The sequence below is a fragment of the Calonectris borealis genome, chromosome 8, assembly GCF_964195595.1.
Source record: "Calonectris borealis chromosome 8, bCalBor7.hap1.2, whole genome shotgun sequence".
Classification (NCBI taxonomy): Eukaryota; Metazoa; Chordata; class Aves; order Procellariiformes; family Procellariidae; genus Calonectris; species Calonectris borealis.
This window is the reverse complement of record NC_134319.1, coordinates 12,198,496-12,218,478: the sequence shown is the minus strand read 5'-3', so window position 1 is coordinate 12,218,478 and position 19,983 is coordinate 12,198,496. Positions and strand designations below refer to the sequence as shown.

General features: G+C 53.8%; 1 protein-coding gene across 4 annotated transcripts in view; it reads right to left on the bottom strand.

Moving 5' to 3' along the window:
- The window catches only part of ERI3 (ERI1 exoribonuclease family member 3), a 136,556-nt gene that overhangs the window by 27,027 nt on the left and 89,546 nt on the right, over positions 1-19,983 (bottom strand). For 3 of the 4 annotated variants that reach the window (XM_075155971.1, XM_075155973.1, XM_075155972.1), the window contains one exon: positions 12,037-12,136. In XM_075155971.1, coding sequence (XP_075012072.1) covers positions 12,037-12,136 — 100 coding nt within the window. Of the gene's footprint in view, positions 1-12,036; positions 12,137-19,983 lie in introns of those variants that run through there. The other variant, XR_012674463.1, reaches the window with a different exon arrangement.

Sequence of the window (19,983 nt, the reverse complement as noted above, 5' to 3'; positions counted from 1 at the left end):
GAGAGGTGGCGGCAGGCAGGGAGACATGCATGCCCTAGTAAGCACAGGCAACCAGCAGCTCCAGCACCATGTCTGCTGCCGAGGGGCCTGCAGAAAAGCAGGGGGCAATGCAGGGCTGGGGTGCAGCAGGAAGGTCTGTACAGAGACAGCCCCTCTGGCCAGGCGGTTGCTCCCCCTGCACATTACAGGCATACATGTAATTAACAGCGAGGCTAATTATAGCAGGAAAGCTTACCCAGGGCTGCCAGGTGCTCTCCATCACTGGGGGGTTTTGCATCATGTCACTGGGTAGGGGTTTCTCCATGGTTAAAGATCAGCGGGGGGATGAGGCAGGATGCTCCTGTAGCCCACCTGGCACAGAAGCCCAGCCCTGCTGATCCCACTGCATCTCTCGGCCACCACCTGGCCAAAACCTGATAGGAGCTCTTGAGCCCCTGCTTCGTGCCACCCCCTCAGAGGCCTCTAAGCACGCAGGGCAGACGTGTCAGACGCAGCACTGGACACAGCACCCCGGTCCCAGCAGTGTGGACCGGCGGGCCCACTCTTAGCAGTGAGGATGATCCTCTCCTCCTGCCAGCAGCACCCGGTTTGGGGCCCAGGCCAGGAGCAGCTGCTCGGGCTCTTGCTGGGTTTGAAGAAGAACCCAGCTTCCAAGCTGGAGCAGGATTGTCTCAGGACTCTTGGGGACAGAGGGAAACACTGCCGTCCCAGTGCACGCCCCCCACGGGGCTCTGCCGCAGGACAGGGAACAAGCCAGAGCTCGGGCAGTTAATGGCACAGCCAGGATCAGCCCGCGTAGTGGCGGCTGCGGCTTTGGAAAGAACCTCACGCTATGGAGGATAAAGAGGAGAGCAGATCCCCTCTGATCCCACTGCAGACCCACAAAGTGAGCAAGGCCATGCTGGGAAAGGGCAGCAGTGTGGCTGGCGCAGCCCTCCCCTCCTGCCAGAGCCCTTTGCCCTGGGATTTCAACACGTTAGCAACTTGGGAGCGGGGGAATTACACTGATTTGTGTAAGGAAAGGGAAAAACATGGCACCGGACAGATTTTTGATGCCTCAGCGCCCATCTTCCCCACCCAGCAGCATCTTCCCCATCCAGACCTCATCCCTAGATCCTCTGCTGAGTTGTACCGGCTATTAACACACTCGAAGTTCGTTATCTTAAACAGGCCACTAGGACACGGGGCAGCGATCCTTAAACCAATTAATGCGATCCTTTGATTTCAGGGGAGAATGAAGAGGGCACTGTCAGCGCAGCGGCAAGGCAGGAGTTACGGGTCAGAGCCCAACAGCACGGAGGTGCCCGTTAGCTCTTAACAAGAGGTGGGGGCTGGTGGGCAGCTGCCAGAACTGGCTTCTGTCAGAGCCCTTCTCCACTGCCTCAGCCCTGGCCCAGCGCCGCTTCCCGGGCACCGGGGAGAGCAAAGGAAAGCGGCGCGTAATGGGGGTCCAGATGCCAAAAGTGCCTCTGCTGCCCCGTGCCCGGTCGGGGCTTCCAGGAGGAGGAGAGCAGCGATTGTGCCGTGTCACAGCGGTCATGCCGGCACAGCGGGGACGGAGGGAGCTCCCCTCTGCCGCGGCGGGGACGGCCAGGGTGCTGCCGCTGCTTGGCCTGAGGCCCCCGGGCACCCCGGGGTGCCAGGAGTAGCATCACCCCGCAGCCCAAAACTTTCCTCTCTTTCTTTCTTTGCTTAGCCATTTTTTAAAGCAGAAGTTCTCTCTTAGCGAAGTCTTTTGGGGGAGGTGGAGAGAGAGTAGGAAGCCAAAGGGAATCGTCTTGCTAGTCAAAGCCTTTAACAACTATTTTTAATATCAGGCAGAGGAGCAGGATTTTGAAATGAAACAGCCGGTGCCCCTTTGATGGGCGAGCTACAGATCTTGAAACAAGGTCCATTCCCTCCTCCTTCACTAACTAACAGCCATATTTCTCTCATTAAAGACAATCTGGCCGTATTTTCAAACTTCTTAACAAGGCGATCACCGTAATTTGAGATTTCTATTATCCATGCTCCTATTACAGCAGTCTTTTAAGCAGCTAGCTTTTTTTTTTGCTTTCTTTCCCCGACTTTGTCTCTCCCCTCAAACTGCCATCAGTGGTAATGACGTGCAGGAAACAAGAGCGCCAAGAACCATCTTTTTTTTTTCCCCTTCTTTTTGGTACTAGGTTGTGTGTGGGTAGCAATAAGGAATAAAATAAAAAGCGAAATGAAGTTTGGTTATCTCTTATCTGGAGTTTGGTTTTTAATCCGCCCAGGAGCACAAATGAAGCCAATGCAGTATCTTATCTCCCCCATCGATCACGGACCCCCCTCCCCAAAGACCCCCAGCTCTCTCCCGTTCCCAAAGGTGCCCGGCCACGGCCCCCTCTCTGTCCCATTAGTCCTTCGCTGGGCTCTGCCAGATGCATGCAATTTGCATAGTATCACCGGCGGAGGCTGGCAGATCAACTGGGGTCAGGCTCTGACATCTCCAGCACAGTCTATCTCCAAGTGCTAATTTGGACTGCATTGATCTCTCTTTCTGATTTCTTTGTCATTTACGTCTGCAACGCTTTGACAGGAGATACAGAGACAGACAAGGGGGGAAAAGAAGAGGAGAGGGGGGAGAAGAGGAGAGAAACAAAGATTGTAGTTACAGATGTCTTTAAGGGAAAAAACAGATTAATCCAAGGACTCCTCTGAGGGTCGCAGCTTTGAAAGATCCTAATTATCCTATTCTTATGAATTCCTGTACAGACTTAGAGGGGGGTCTTGTCAGGGAACTCAGGGGAATGGAAACTTGTTAAATTGCGGTGGAGTCTCTCCGGCTGGCTGGTACACCTTACCCTCCTGCACCTCGCAATCGTTTCTCATTAGGTGAAGCGGGGCAGCTTTAAACCTGGCGTCCCTCACTGACACAGCCTTCGCTCCATACCTCTGCCACCACTCTTGTTAAAGGCAGATCTTCGGCAGAACTTGGGCAGGAGTCTCTCGTCTTCGCAGAGGGGGACCGCGGTGCTCACAGCCACCAACCCCACACTGCCCAGGGAGGCCAAACCTGGGACAACGTGGATGCCCGACTCCTGGAGACAAGGGCTAATCTGAGAGGGACAGCAGCATCCTCACGATCCCCCGGGATGCACATGCAGAAGGGCAGGTTTGGGGACACATAGCTGTTGCAGGACAGCATGACGTTAAAAGACACCTTCCACCGGAGTTTGGCGCAAAGCAGGGCAGGCAATTCGTGCTCTTAATTGATATGTTTATGTTCATTAACAGGAAACTCTTCCCTTCCTCACAGGTAAGGGAAGACGCGCTACCTTTTAGCCTCGTCTGGGACACATTGCAGAGACACCAAGGCACCAAAAGAATCCACGGGGAAATCAAAATGTCACTCAGTGTTTTACGTCGCTATTTTCTACAGAAAAAGCTCTCCAGAAAGTTAATGATCTTCCAGGGCCTCTCACCTAACATGTGTCTCGCTATGTCGGAGGATGCATCACGGTGCATGGGAAGTGCTGCTTGTTGCAGGGGCTGGAGAACAAGTGCTAGCAAACATGTTTTACCCATCCAGCACAACATGGGACAGGGCTTGGTCAGTGCAAGGGTTGTTCCAGCAGTGGGAGGGGGGATATTTTGCAAGGCTCACTGACGGGACTGGACAAATAGCCAGCAGTGGGACGGGTCCAAGGCAGTGCAAGGGTCTCTCTAGTACAGATCAGTTCACGTCTGCACGCTCCTGGGTTTGGGACTGGCTGATTGGTAAGACAGAACACACATAATACAAACCATCAGCCTCTATCCGTGCTCCCAGTATGCCAACAACACTTTAGAGGGATATGAAAAACATATTTAAGAGGTTTCTCATCTGTCACTGGGGAAAGGAATTGGGCCAGGTGTTGGGCTGCGTATCACAACTGGCTTGGGAGTGAAGAAGGGAGGGACAGCAGATCTGCTCTTCTTGCCAAGGGAGACAGTCCCCACTGCTGGTGGGATGAGTCCGGGGAAAGCCTAAAACCAGAAGCCAAAGGAAGGGGGGTACAGCAGCAGCCATGCCAAAGGGCGGCTCCAGGATGACAGCAGCACTGTCCTGCTGGGGGTCAGCCAGGTCTGGGGCTTGAGACGGACCTGCCCTGATCTGCAGCTGGGCCTCCCAGGCATCACGGCACAGCGAACAGCAGATCATCCAGAAATCCCTCTTAGATCTTCAGCCTGACACTGGTGCTGCAAACATAACTGCTTCAGGCCAGAAGAGAGGGGCTTGCGCCTACCTTCTGCACATCCCAAGTGAGCGGGCACTGCCACTGCCTGCCCTGGGGCTGGGAGGAGCGCACGGCAGCACCCGACTTCTCTCAGGCAGCCGAAGCCCTGCAGCCCCTCTCACCCTCCCCTCCAAAGGCCGCTCTCTCCGGGGACCAGGAGCCCTCAGGAGAGGGGCAAGGTGTGACGAACCCATCACAACCCCCCGGCAGGCAGCAAGGTCGGGCGAGCGCGTGTGCCCCCACCCCAGCGGGCGTGCGACCAACTTTCGGCAGGGTAGGACGGAGGGGTGAGCGCAGTCAACACAAACACTCAATCATCCTTCCTTTCTTTCTTCTGTGCCTCCTTTGTTAACTGCAGGAAACAGCTGAAAGACCTTGAGTTTCCCATTGTAGCGTGTATGGGAACAGAGCTGCAGTGATCAGAACATACCCCCCGCTGCTCCCAGGGAAAAAGGGAGAGCAGAATTCTTTCTAAAAAGGGTTTACGATTAGAAGAGTGTTCTGTCACTCTGGCGTGCAGTAATCCACTGCGCCACCAAGTCCCTTCAGAGAGATGTCGAAAACTTACATGACTGAAAGCAAAAGAGCCCCAGCTCAGGTTCCCAGGCAGCCAGACATCCTAATTATCTTTAGATCCACTCCCACATGGAGGGGAGAGAGCACACAAGAGTAAAAAAAAAAAAAAAAAAAAACCACGGAAAAGAAAAGAAAAAGAAAGAGGGGGGAAAAAAAAGACTGTCACATTGCTTTTTTCTTTTTTTAAAAGCTTGTCTCCGCTCACTGCTTTTCCAGCTGTGACACCTCTCACGGTAGTTAATTAGAATCATGTCACCGCGTTAATGTGCTCTGACTGGACTCTGATAGACGCGCGTCCCCTAACCGGCCGCCCTGGCTGGCCCTCCCTCCCCATCCCTCCTCAGGGATGCAGGGCCCGGTGCTCGCGGCAGGACCCCTTGCACCCGCCTGCTGCCCCGTCCCCGCGCCCGTGGTCCAGCGGGTGCCCCGGAGCGGCTGGGCTGGTCCCTGCACCCTGTCTCCCTGGGTGCTGGGACACGCTGCCTGGCCGCGACACCCGGCACACAGCCGCTCCACCTGTTCTGGATCCGCCTGACCTTTACAAGTGCTAATTCAAAATGACACTGCTCATTTGATGACATTTCTGTTGATTTTTACTTAAGTCTCTTTTAATTATTTAATTCGGAGTCTTTCCCCTTCTGCCTTGGGCTGGGGCCGCTGTGTGCGGGGCAGTGGCCCTGAGGCAGCCCCATGCCCTGCTCTGCAGCAGCGAGCCCTGTGCTCCGCTCTTGCTCTCAGCATCCCCTGGCAAAAGGATGGTGCGGTGCAAACGGCACTGCCCCTGGGCACAGCATCACCTGTGTGCCACCGCAAAGAGACGTAGAACGGGGTTTGCCTGCTCCAGGGGAGCGTGGGGTTCTCCTTGGGAGGGACGGGGAGGGTGGGCCCAGCTCTGCCAGCCAGGGCCATGTGGGCTGGGATGGAAAGTGGTGAAAAAAACAGAGAGAAGTTTCACAAAATGTTGTCCCTTTCCCCTTGTTCTCCCTGCCCCGCTGCAGAGGAGGCAGGTGGGCACCAAGGGTGACCGGGGATCCCACAGATGCTGGGAGGCTGCAGGCTTCCCTGCACCCCCGGGAGAGCTAGGAAAACGAAAGAGGGGAAAGGAAAGCAGGGAAAATGAAAGGAGGCGGAAATAAAGCCAGCAAGCTGCCAGGACCACAAGCTCCCAGCACCTCGCAGGGCGAGGCAAAGCCTCATCAGCCCCTGCCGAGCTCCCAGGGGAAGAGCTGGCGCTGACAGCTGAAGGCACCCATCATGGCGGGTGGCCCACCGCCTGCCACTGCACTTAGCGAGCGCAGCCCTCGCCACCCTCTCCTTCAATGTCAGCGCGGAGAGCAGCCCAGCGCCGCCGGGACACGAGCAGGCAGAGCAGGCAGAGTGGCACAGGGAGAAGGGACAGCTTCTCCGGGCAGGAGGCACCCCCGGCAGGCGCTGGCCCGGCTCCCCGCGGCGGTGGCAGCTCGCGGTAGTTAATTAGAATCGTGTCACTAAGTAAATGTGCTCTGACTGGACTCTGACAGACGCTCACCTATGACACCGGGGGCCAGGAGACAATCCACATCAAACTACTGCAGTGTGACCCTTTTAACACAAAGAGTAAACTCACTGCACATCGAGTTGAAGCTCATTAAAACTGTCTACTCTGTGAGCATCCCATTAACCTCACTGTTAAAAACACGCAATTCCTCTTCTTCTTTCCGAGGCCTAATTAATGCTCTGGATCAGGAACAATATCACACCCTAACCTTCCGAGATTTCCAATCAGTAAATGAAAAGAGAGAGATGGAGCCGGGAAGGCACGGTGGCTTGCTGGGTTGCTCACCACATGGGCTGCTGACCTGCCCAGGCAGGTAGGGCTTTCCCATTCGGCACGGCAGAGATCCCCACGGAGGGAGCACAGCACAGCCCTGGCCAGGGGTACCGTGGGCACAGGGAAGATGGTGAAGCCCTGCGCAGAGGCTCACGGCTCATGGGATTACGCCAGCTGGTGTAGAACAGCCCAGCGAGGGCATCGTGTCAAGACAGGCGCTACTGTGGGACCAGATCTCCTGGTCGCCTGGGATGGGTACTGCTGGTTTGTTAGGAAGAGACACAGCAGCCTGGCTACCCTCTTCCCCCCCAAAAAAAAAAAACCCCAAACCAGGCATTTAGAACTAAATCTAAAATCATAATAATCTGTGGGCTAAAGTCTAAACTTTAAAGATTCTACTAAATTCAATTAGATTCAAAAAAGACCAGTAGCAAGGGGTAACATCATGTTTTAAAGACAGTCAATGCACTGGAGGTGGAAGCAGAGCTGACAGATGAGAAACAAGCTTTCCCAGCAGCTACTTCTCCAGATTTGGAAACTTTTTACTTTTTTTGGTGTATTTTCTGTTCAATACTTGGCTCGTTCAGAACTGAGAAACAACAAAGGACTGAAAAAAAAAAAAAGAAAGAAGATGTGCCTTTTAGCTTTTCCATAATCAGGGAAACAAACAAATCAACAAACTAAGGTGGGAGAGGATGAGATGTGCTAATTCTAAAATCTTGAAAGGGTGGTTTCCAGAAACACTCCTTCAACTCACCAATCACTTCTTGCTTTGGTTTCATGCACCAGGTGTTTTTAACTAAAATGTATTCTGAAATTTACTTTTCCTTCTGTATTGAGTATATGCGAGGGAAACAGGATTTTACTAATAAAATCTATTCAAACTACTGCTGGGGTACTTTAACGTGGCATTCCAATTTTCATCCAAAAGAGTAACAACTCAAATCATGAGTAATAATTTAATCACCACCTCTTTAAGAACAAATAGTAATTCATCATTTTCCTAATGTAACAAATATCTAAAAACGAAGGCTAATGGCATATTATGTTATGTAATTGATCAAAATAAGTGTAGCAACTATAGGGCATTTGATGAATAAAAGAATAACCAGATTTAACAACTGGGCAGTGGGAAGGAGAGCTGCACTTGTTTTGATAGGTGCTGGTCAGTAAAACTTGACCTTTTTTCAGGGAAACAGGTAAAAAAAAAAGGCAAAAATAGAAGAAAATCAATTACTGAATCCAGGTGATCTGCTGGCTGATTTAAATCACAACTAAAGCCTGGGATTTTAATCCTTCTGATTTATATCAGTCTCTGAAACTCAGTAGAAAGACCCCAATACAAGAACCCAGCTCCACTGGTGTGGAGCCTGTGAATGCTGGTCTTTGCGTGAGAGTGCCAAGACCCCCATTACAAGCTGCAGCTCGTTTTTGGCAAGCAGCGCCTCAAACACATGTTTTAAGAAACACAACGTGCACACATCTGTAAGATGAGTAACTTCTTGGCAAGACTCAACTTCATTTTGTTGAGGGACAAGAGAACACCAGACAAAAAGAAGTTCTTCACCCCAAGAGCCCACGCTAGAGCTGACACACATTTAATCTATGTTCGAGGAGAGACGGAAGCTGCAAAAAAAAGTCCTCTCTGGTCCTCAGGGCCACATTCAGCTCAGGGAGAATCCTTACAGCCAAAATACCAATCTGAGAAAAAGTATGAAAGAACAGGTTTCACTCCCCTTTTGCTCCTTTCCCATCTCTCAAGGATTTTCTGCATTCTCACTCTCTGGAGCAGGACTTTGCAACCTCCTTATTCTGCCCAGCACTCCTCAGCAAGCTGAAATATTGGCATTTTCCCCCTTCCTTTACCTTTTCCCTCCTGTGAAACAACTGCAGCAGACCCCTACCCATCCCACCCCAAAGCAGCTATATTTGCAGTGTATGCAAATACACTTCGGGGTATTTGGTGACACAAACCACTTTTCTAACCCCTCGACAAGATTTGCAGTTCACTTGTTTGCGAGTGGAAACCAGACAAAAGTTAGAACGTGAGCTCTGTTCAGCAACTTGCTGTATGCTCAGCCGTGTCCCCCAGGGAATGCCGTTAGACTCCACCGTGCTCCACCACGAGCCCCTCCTGCCCGCACGCACCAGCTGCTAAAGGTGAGGTTCCCGTCCAGAACCCGGCCCTGGCCCTGCAGGGTGTCGAGCGCCCTGGAACTCCCTGGATTTTGAACACGACAAAGAAGAGGAGATGCAGCACAGAGCAGGACTGGTCCCAGAGCATGCCAAGTGCAGAGATTTGGAGCAGGTATCTGCTGAGCCAGTGAATCAGAGAGTGATTTGAAAACAAAGCAATACACAACTGATCAGGCGAGATGGCAAAATTCCTTGCAAATTGTTTGCAAAAACAAGTGGTCACCCACTGCAATTTGTCTGTCACATTTGAAGGGAAACATCCATGTTGCACATCCCTGCATAAGCGAGCTGAGGCTTCACAGGACTGCCTGCATCCCCCAGACCGCTCCCACCCTGCCGGGAAAGGGGCAGCACGGAGACTCTCCTGCACGGCACAGTATTCGCGAAACCTCTGTGGCTGGCAAACACATCACCTTGCTGCTCCCTCCTCAGCCTTCTTTGGTTTGCAGACTTCTGGACACCAGCAACCCACGAGGGCTGTGAGAGTCAGGGGCTGACCCTGCTTACACCTGCCTTGGGCAGCCCTGGGGACCCCTTTCTCATCTCCCCCACTTCCCTCGACCCTGCTGCACTCTGGGACCACAAAAGAGAAGGGAGGCTCTAGACCGCATGGGAGCATCCCCAGAGCCACAGCCAGCTCCCGTCTCAGGGCGGGCAGCAAGAGGCGGGGAGGCAGCGTGCTTCGCCTTTCTCCAGTCTCTTCTCCAGCAGCAGTCCTTGCGAAGGGGTCATTTATTCGGCCGAGTGGGCAGGGCTGTGTCAGGAGCAAGGCTCCTTTCAGCCAGGGAGGGAAGGGGAGGGCAGCCCTGGGCAGGGAGAGGGATGGCTCCTCCCAGCCCTGAAGCAAAAGCAGTTGAGAGCATGAAGGAGAGAGGTGAGGACTGCTCAGGTCATACGGCGATTGTCAGGAATTGGGATGACCATGCCCAGTCCCAGTGGCTGATACGGAACAACTCGGCTGTGCAGGACCGACACTTGCTCCAAGATGAGGCAGCAAAGCTGGACCCAAGGAAGCCAGCCCAGCTTGCCCCTGCAGTGAGCAGCCCCTCCTCGGCCCTTGGCCTGGGGACCTCTCGGGCTGTCACTAAAGGCAACGCTTGATCCATGACCAGGACCTGAAAAGCCAGCAGGCTGGGAAATGAAGTGGCCAGAAGGCCAGGAGGCTGGTGCCCTGACAAAATGCCAAACAAGGCATGTCTCCAGACACCAGCGTTGCCCCGAACTTTCTCCCAGGAGGGACGCTGGGCTACCAAGCCCCAAAGCCAGCAGCCCTGACATCGCAGGCAGCAGCTATGCCTGGGGCTTCCAAGCTGGCCAGGAGGAGAAGCCATTCAATGAGCCATGCCTCCAGCTCATTCCCAGGGGTTTAGCCTGTGGTAAAGCCACCAGGCACGGGGTGCTAGCGGCTGCCGGCAGCAGGATCACAGACGCCCGGGCAGAGCTGCTCTGGACCCAGCCCAAATGGAGCAGCCAGCAGGCTGCAACACACAGGGCACGTGTGCACTGTTGGCGGTGCCAGGGAGATGGAGACGGTCACACTGCTGGCCTGGCATCCTTCACAGCACCCATGTAAAACCCTTTCCCAACAGTGTGTGAAAAGCAGGTTTGCCACTGGGACAGGGCGCTGCAAGAACGGAGCTTGACTGCTTCTCTGTGGGCAATCTGCCCGTGGCTCACCCTATACCGGGAAGAGCTGGGAATGCTCTCCCATGGAGGAAGCTGGCAGAAATGAAGAAGTAAAACCTTCCTAAAGGACTGGAGTGGGGAGGGACGTGAACAGCATCTCTCTGAACTCCATCAGATAGAGACACCTGTGCAAGACAACAGCACCGAGATAAACACAGGCAGAAACCAACGGCAGACAGATGATACTCCGGAGCTGGGGACGCTTTGTCAGTATGAGATGAAAGCAACAGAGAGCTCTTGCCATAAATAAAATGAGGAAGGACGAGGCACAAACCAACCCTGCATCCCCGAGGAGACCCTAGGAAAAGCCCAAGCCCCCAGAGCAGGACAGGCACACACAACTCCTGCAGTTCCTGCTCCTTCCCTGTGATCCCCCCAACATGGCACACAAGCAAGGCAAATCTGCTCCCAGGCAAGGAAGCAAATTTTAATGCTACCTCCGTCAATAATGCAACCAGATCCATAGTTCAAAAGGAGCTTGCTAATTAAAAGCTGGTGAGCTTTAAATAATTCATCTCCTTAACTTGGATTGATTGGAGAGTTTAATGGTTAGTCTTGAAACAATATTAAACAGCCTCCTCAAGGCCCAGGTAGCCGGTGACTTTTCCAAGTAAATCTTACCTCCTTGCAAACTTTAATGCTCACAAGTCACCGTGGATGAAGGCCTGGGAGGCAGAGGGAACACCTGACCACTGGTCTCCAAGAGGTGATACAGAGCCCCCCACAGAAACAAGACAGGCAAGAACGATGCAGCCCTGAGTTACAGCCCTGCCTACAGCTCAGTAACTCTGAGCTCCTGCCTGTACTGCAGCCTCCGGCTGCTCCAGCTCTGCGCCCCCAGCGTTATGCAGCAGGCAGATATAAGGCCTCAGTGCCCTGGGCCAGGTCTCCCTCCTCATATCACTTTGATCCCTGGTGCAGATGAGCTAGGGGAAACATGGAGCTCTGCCACTGTGCATGGTAGTCTCAGTTGTTTATCCTGGAGCAGGCTGCAGGACCATGAAGTTCATCACACGTGTGAGCAAACGGGACGATTGCTGGGGCCACGCATCTTCATTCTGCAGCGCATTTCCAGCCAGCTCCAGAGGCTCCACCACTTGGCAGAGTCTCCTTTCCAAGGACAAACGCAGCATCCGGAGCAGCTGGAGGACTGGCCCGACAGGGAGAGCATCCTGCCCAGCCTGGGGACCCCTGCCCTGTGCTCCAGGCACCACGGGAGCCCTGGCACTGCCCACCCCCACCCCCAGCCCAAGCACTACCAGAGCAGCCGAGGAGGGGAACAGCTCCCTGGTCAGAGGGACAGGCAGGTGTGTTGGCCACACTGGGATGTGCCAGGGACCCAGAGCTCATCCCGCGTGCCCATCCTGCCCTGACACATCTTCGTCCCTTCCACCATCCGGAGACCCCGCAGCCCTTTGGTTGGCTCTCAGCACCCCAGCCTGGACCAGCTCTCAGAGCCGAGGCACGTCCCGCGCACCCGGAGCAGCAGCCACGGGGATGGGAAGGGCACGGGGCAGCATCACTCACCTATCCCGCTGTGAGGCCTCCCTATGTGCTGTAGGTTCAGTCCTTTGTTCATGTCTAAGAGCCCGTTCTTTGGCCAACTCCCCATGGCAAAGCTGTACGCCTGGAAGAGAGAAGCAGAGGGTCAGACCAGTGCATAGCCCACGTGCAGACATGTTTTGTACTTGCCCAGGCCTGGCTGCTCCTGGGGCCGGTGTGGCCCTCCGGTCGCCGTGTTCAGTGCGGACCCGCACATTGCCCTCACAGCAGCTCTCCTGGAGCTGCCTGCACGAAGCACCCTCACCCTGGCATGTCCCACCTGATGCTCCTCAGAGAAGAGGTGTCCAGGGTCTGTCCTTGTATGGGTGACAACCCTCACAGGGTTTGCTGGGCACTGTGCCACATCAGCATCACCTGGGGCCACCTTCGCCATGCTGGGGCGAGCTGGGGGCTGTGAGCTCATCCCACATGTCCCTCAGTTGCTCCAACATCATCCCCCCAAGGATGGGGTCGGCAGCAGGAGTCAGGGGGTTTGGAAAGGGGTGCCCGTGCCCAGGCTGGCCTGGCCAGCAGCCCCCTTCCCTGCTGGCAAGCACAGCCCTCCCAGCCTCCCCCCTCCTTTCCACCCCCAGAGTCCCAGCTGCCTTGGGACTCTCCATCACCGGGAGCCAGCTCTGCTCACCCCCCAGCACCGAGCCCGCAGCCTGGCCGGAGGGAGCCTGCTCCATCCCTGCCGCGTCCCCCGGCAGGGCTCCCAGCAGGAGCGAGGCAGGCAGGAGCCCGAGCAGCACAAAAACCCACCGGCCAACACAAACGTGAAAGCAGCCGGGCCTCCATGTCACACGCACGGCTGTAATTACAGCCTGACAGCCACGTATCTTCTTCATCTTGAGGAATTAAGCTCAGCGCTGCATTGTGAGCAGTAAGAAGGGCGCGTGGGCTTAGCGTCGCTCACGCTGGCGCTATCTCTGCTACCGTGAGGGCCATTGTCCCCAGATGAGATCAGGTCAATCCAGCAGCCCCTATCTCCCTTCTGCAGCAGGGATCATTGCTAACTGCAGCCACGGCGCAGCGGGGCATCGCCAACACCCTCCGCGGGCTGGGAATGCCGGAGGAGATGCTCTCTGCAGCGGGAACGGGGCCGAACTAGGCGAGCGGAGCTGAGCGGTCTCCCCCACCAGCCCACTGCCCACCGGCCTGCCACAGGGACCTGCTGCCAGTCCCTCTGCCCCCGCCACCTGTTGCTCTACCCAGCATGGGCAGGGCCGGCCCCTGTGCAGCCCCCGCCACCGGCAGCCCCCCGGGAGCTATGGGGCTTGGGGGAGTTAATCTATTACTGGCCTACGGAACAATTCCCGCTGCTTTGTTACTCCTGCCTTAGCAAAACAGAGGGCTCCACAGCTAATTAATAGACAGCATTGCTAATCCTGTTGGGAGATGATTAGCAATTAAAACTCCTAATTAAGTCTATGCATAATTCACTGAAATTACACTTTGTGTACACAACAGGGAGGTTTCCTTTGCATTCAACAAACATGCTCTGGTATCTTCATTGCTGTGGATGCAGGTTGGCTGGCCACGGGGCAGGGGGGAGCCAGGGGGTCGGGATGCGGGATGGGACCCCGCCACCCACCTGCCGGGTGGCCCTGGGTGACAGCAGCAGCGGCTCTGCGTGTGGCTCCCTCTCCTGGGCTCCGTCCCAAAAAGCAAGCCCAGGCACAGCGCAGGAAGGTCCCCGCACCCAGCACCAGCGGATCCAGGCCCGGGATTGCCAGCAGTGGGGGGCATCCCTGGAGAAGGGGTGTCCCCCCACACTTCGGAGGGAGGATGGACAGGAAGGGAGCAGGGCTGTCCCTGCACTGGGGCAAGGCAAGCTCTGAGCTACCGTATCGCAGGCTGCCTTCCCAGCCCAGACACATCCCTCAGACCCTGGCCAGGAGCAACCAAGGGAACACAGCAGGAGGCTGGCAGGATCCCGGGAAAGCCACGGGGACAGCTCTGGAAAGCTCCTGACAGCTGGGCGCTGGTGCCAACCCCAGCCTGCCTCCCCCAGCCCCGCAGCAGCAGTGTCAGCAGGGAGGCGTCGGCGCGTGCCCCGGCCCCAGGATCGGCACCGGGTCCATCTTTGCATCGCGTTTTGCTTTCCTAATCAAGGTCATTCGGTACAGCAGCAATACCTGAGCAAACTAGCTAAGCAGCCGGGGTGGAAGTTGGCCTGACCACTGAAGGTCAAGTGTGCACTTATGCATATTCAAAGCTGCCTGCAGGATCGATCGGGTTTTAATTGTTTTTCCTGGGGTTTTGGAAGGAAGTGCCAGGGGCATTGATCAGTCCCAGACTCACACTTCGGGGCTGGCAGGGACGTCACTTTGCTGCAGGCAGAGGGAAATACGGGCAGAGAGGCAGAGATGAAGGCAGGCCAGGGGAGAGGGCAGCCAGCCCCGGCCGGGAGGAGGAGCCATCGCTGGGCTGCGTTGGAAAACAAGTTTTTTAATTAAAACTAGCAATTCTGAGCCGCCTGCTGGCAGCAGCCACACAATCAAGAGCAAGGAGCTTTGCTGTTTAATATTTAAAGAAAATGTTCAATCTTTAAACGGGAAAGTTCTTCTTCTGACTGTTAAAGTGAGACAGAAAGTGCCGGAGGCTCCCCGACGCAGGGCTCTCCAGCCCGTCGGGGTGGCTGTGGCCAGCGGCTCGCTGCTGGCTCACCACAGCCGCCAGGAAACCGGTGCCATCCGCAGCCGTTCTCCTGCCGGCTCCTCCGCCGCTCCAGCCCTGCATGGCCGCTGGCAGCGGCACAGACCCCTGCCCCTTCAAGCACTTACCCCTACGGCAAACTGTGAAAAAGTCTGAGACATCCCTGGTTCGCTCGCAAGCCGAAGGATTTAAAAAAATGCTACGAAACCCTTTTTGCCAGGAAATCACACTAATTTGTCCCTCTCTCTGGTTTAATCCTGTGTTGCAGGGACTGGGTTGCTCCCTTCTAGGTCAGACACTAAAGCAGGGCCAGAACCCCGTGGCATCTTATTTTCATCCACATTTTAATTGATAAAAAATGCAGGCATCTTTTAAAAAAGCTATTTTTAAATGGTTTTGTCAAAATTCTTATTTAGAGACAAACTCAGTGCCTCTGATCTGCTAAAACCCACCCAAATGATGTTTGCAGAATAATTTTCAAGCAGCTTGAACACAATTATTTCCATTCATACCAGCTCCTAGAAAGGTCTCTCTTTTTTCCTGATTTTGTTTTTAATTCTGTGGAGGCTACATTTACCTCCCTGCCAATGCTGCTCTGAAGTCAGATGATTATTAATTATATTTATTTACTTATACAATCCCATAGGCATACGCAGCAGTTCACAGACAAATACCACCCTGGGTCCCTGATGTAGGGATCTCGAATCAAAGGTAAGCAGATACTCCTGTGATAAATGTGAGCTAACAGCAGCAGGAGATTAGGAACATACTGTGTTTCCATGCATAGAGCCAGCACCATGGATAATCCACAAATCCACACCCTGCTAAAAGTGTCAGTCCTTAGGTAACCCGTACCTCACATAACCTGCAGAAAGTCCAAAAAACAAAGGTGGGGAGCTATTAGGGGATAAGACATGGGGGTACAGCAGCCTGGGGCAGGGAGATGCTGCGTGCGCAGAATCACAGCATCTGGGACTGGCCTTGTAATAAAGCAAAGAGGGTCTGAGATCATTCTCCTGTTGCAGCGGGTCACAAAACTTCCTGGTGGCCATGCTGCATCTGCCTCAATTTGCAAAGAGCCTGAAACAAGAGCTCCAGGGACCACTTCTAGTAGCGCTGGGGATCAAAGATGGTCCTCTCAGCTGAGACAGGAGCGCACGGAGGGCAGACCAGCGATGCTGGGCAGTGCCACGGTGCTGCTTGCAGGGGGAAGAACACAGGATTTGTCCAGTTCTTGTAAAAATGGTGCCCAGTTTGGCACTGAGTTCACCCCACCTGCTCTTGCGGCAATCCCACTGCAAACCAGCCCCTTTCCCCAGCAACGCCAGGGCCGGCAAGGTGGCAGCGCCAACACAGCCAGATCCTGATGCTCCGCTCCCTGGAGCTTTTTTGGGCTACACACCGCGGTTTGTAAGCAGCACAGCTGCAGAGAAGATGATCCAGGGGGTCAGAAAATTCCTAGAACTGGAACTTGTCAAGCTGATGTATTGATCTAAGTGGACTGAATAATGCTCCATCATTTATTTATGGGGAAGTGCCCGGCACACTTCACAAAAACTGGTGTTCGTCAGTCACATTAAGGCAAGATTTAACGTCCTGCATCATGCAAACAGGGCACCTGCGTAGAGGTCAGGATGCTCACTTCCACAGGGAGCCCCACAAATCCTTCCCACACCTGCAGGGAGGGGCTGGGCTGGTCCTCACGGAGCTGCTGGAGCTCTGCTAGGGCAATGTGCCGACGCCAGCAGAGCCAGTCCTGTCCTTTCTGCATGTGCCAATGCTGTGACCTGCTTGGCCAGCCCCCAGCCAGCGCTGCACCGCCCTGGGTGCTTTAGCTGAAGGGCAGGAGGGGAGCGGGGCTCTGTGCTTTGCGATGGCACAAGCATGTTCACAAACCACGGCAGCAAGAACTGCCAGGACCGGCACAGAGCCCCCTGCTGCCCTGCCCAGCCTGGCAACCCTGTCGTTTTTCATGTCCCATCAAGAGGTTTTAAATGTTTCACCCACTAATTGTAATTTTAATATTAATACGGACACTTTCAGGCAGGGAGAAAATATTTCCTTTTGGAAAAAACCTCCCAGGAGCAAAGGGGCTCAGCGGTTTGAGAAGATGCTGAAGTGTGGGTACTAAGATAAAAAAAAAGAAGTGGTCATTTTTTCTGAAAATTTCCATTAAGAATTTCAAAAAGACTCCTGGGAAAAACATGTTTTTAAACAAATAGAAAGCAGGCGTGAGATCTCCCCAGCTGCCCTTGGCTTGGGCAAGCGGCGGGTGCTGGCTGTGCTCCCCCAGGATCAGGCCGGGCAGAGCAGCCAGCCGATCGGAGCCGACCCCCCTGACATTTTCGCAATGGAGAAAATGGCTTTGCGACAGCAAAAGCGCCTTCCTCCTCTTGTCATGTCAGCTGCGCGCCGCGTCTGCCCAAAATAAGCATTTCCCTCTAACTCCCCTCATTCCGCTGCTCCCATGATGAGGTGTCAAGGTTTTATATTACTTTGTATGGTGGGAATCAAAAAAGAGGTCATGTCTACAACTGAGTGGCCTTCTAAACACAGCTTAAAATGTTTTCAGTGCCACCCAGTAACCATAAGGTTTTGGGGCTGAGGGTGTCTTTGAGGCCAACCCCACATGGCACTCAGGACACTGGGGACTCCAGGGTGGTCCCTCGACATCCCATTTTAACTGCATGCCACCTGAAGCCCACTTCAAGGAAGGGATGTGCACATTTCTTGCTGGGATTTCTTGCCATGCAGACTTTCTGGCACGACACAAGGCAAATCTAATGACAATTAGGGCCCGACCCCACCGCCAAATCATTTAGTAGCAAGGCTGCTGGATCACGGCTGAATGCAATTAAAGAAGAGGCAGGTAATGAATAAGCAGCTTGCCAAGCCCCGGCTGACAACGGCAGAGCTCCTCTGCCGCAGGGAAGGCACGGAGGAAAGCTCGTCCGGCAGGACAGAGGCACGGAGCCCAGGACGGCTCATCCCCGGCAGTGCTGGAGCCCGCTGCCCTCGCTGGCTGTTGGGAGGCAGGAGCTAAACCCAGGTGTAACGTGTTCCTTTTAAGCAGTTTAGTCAGAAGTGCTGCCACATTCACAGCTTTTCAAGTATTTTTAAATCACTTACAAAAGCAGGATTAAACGATCAGGAATTCCATTTAATAGGACAAATAAAGAAATAACAATCTACTCCATCAGCCCTGCGAAAGGCAGGTTTGATTTAAGGAAAAAAAAAAAAGTAAGTATAAAAGAGGGAGAGAAAAAAGGAAAGGGGGGTGGAAAAAAAAAAGGATAATGTGTGTTTACTCAAGCAAAGAAAAAAATATTTAAGTGATGTAGGGGAGAAGATTGCGGTAACTAGTGAAGAATAACATCGTCTGCTTTGCTGTCAAATCACACAAGAATTTCAGTAATAGATTCTCATTCTGACACTCAATTCAATTCGAAGGTGATCCTGCTTTATCCCAACACATCAAATATTAAACACTCGTATTAGCCAGGGTGCCGTCGCCTTTCCCGGCTTAGACGCGGCAGGAAGCTTTTCCCCCTACTTTCTCTCACTCGCTATAATATTCTCAATGTTATCTAAACATGCCTTCATACACTGGGGTTCCTTATCAATCCCATTTGGGGAGGGGGGGGTACTTAAAATGGTATTAGTTTCGGGGGCTTTTAGTATTATTATTATTTCCAAAGCTTTTCAATTTTGTGTGGAAAAAGCTTAGAAAAAAAAAGGCGGAGGGAGGGGAGGCGGCGAGAGAGGGAGAGGGAGCGCGGGAGCGAGAGAAAGTATAAGAAAGGGAAAAGCAGCCAGCAGCTCTTGTTTGACTGATGCCTTTCAACAAGGGCAGTCTAGCTTGTCAAAGCCTGGGCTCGAGATGAATTGGCATATCTATTCAGCCTGCCTCTGGATGTCATGCAATACAGTTTCATATTCCCAGATAAGGCATGATAAGCAATTGCTGCCCTGACACCAACTCCATCCATCCCTGCCTTTCTGTCCACGCGTATTACAGTTCTCTGCTGCGCCGCTAATAAGAGGCATTTAATTTTTACAAACGCAGCGGCAAGAGGGGCCTCCAGACTGACCAGGGAGCATTAACACTGTTCACATTTAATTACTTTTTCTCGGTGCACTGAGCTCCCCGAACACTCGTGAGTGGCACCGGGTGCACAAAAACAGCTTCTACCCAACGTGGCACCCACGGAAGCCTCGGATTAAACATCTGTGCTAACCATTAAGGGGTGGGGGTGACGAGAGTAGAGGGTGTTTGTCCTCTGCCAAATAAATCGGCAGTGCTGCTGAGCAGGAGGTGGTTTGGCTAGGGTTTGGACATGGGAGGACACAGGAGAAGATGCAAGCGGTGCCCTTTCCCAGGGAACGTCCCTCTCTGGAGCACAAATCCCGTAAGAGCTGCGGGGGGAAGGAGAGGGGCTGACACATCGAACGCTGGGACACCACAAATGGGTCTGGCCCCACTTAGGTGGAAGCAAGTGCCGCCCTTGGAAATTCCTGCCATTGCCAGCACCCTGCAGTGGGAAGATGGGATCCGTACACAATCCTCTCACGTGGCCGAAAAGGTGCTGGGACCCTGCCTGGCGCTCTACCCTCTTCATGCAATGGCACATGAAGGTTTTTCGGAGAACAGTGCCACACAACCACCTTCTTACATGTCCCGGATGAGCAGGGAGCCCTCGGCACACGAGCCACCTTCCCAGCCCTACATGGCCTTGCTGAGCAACCTTTAGTAAGCACAGCTGGTGTCCACCTCAGTCCATTTGCAAAGCTGGTTGTTAAAACAGCCACATCTTTATACCTCACGTTAGGCAATAAATTAAACAAAAAAAAATATGAATGGTCTATTTTTGAAAAGGTGAGCACTGGGCACACAGAAGCTGCCTGGCTCTGCCCACCTTTGGGAAGTGCTTCACAGAGGCGAGGTGCCCCCAGTCCATGGGAGGAGGACAGGTCAAGCTTAAGGGAAGGCAGCAAGGTGTCAGATAAGATGCAGAGGATGCAGCATAACTGTATGTGCTTTCTCCTTATTAAAATAAGCAGCCCATGCCATCAGATCTCTGTCCACAGAAGCACTGCAAAAGAGAAACTGAGGCACGCAATGATCTCATGCCTGACCCTTCTTCCTACCCAGACACAGGCGTGAGCAGCCGCAGCCTGCCCATGTCCCGGTAATATCCCCACTCAGCCACAGACGTGCAAATTCACTGTCAAAATCCCTCTTAACTTCAGGAGGGGCAGGATGGACCCTGCAGC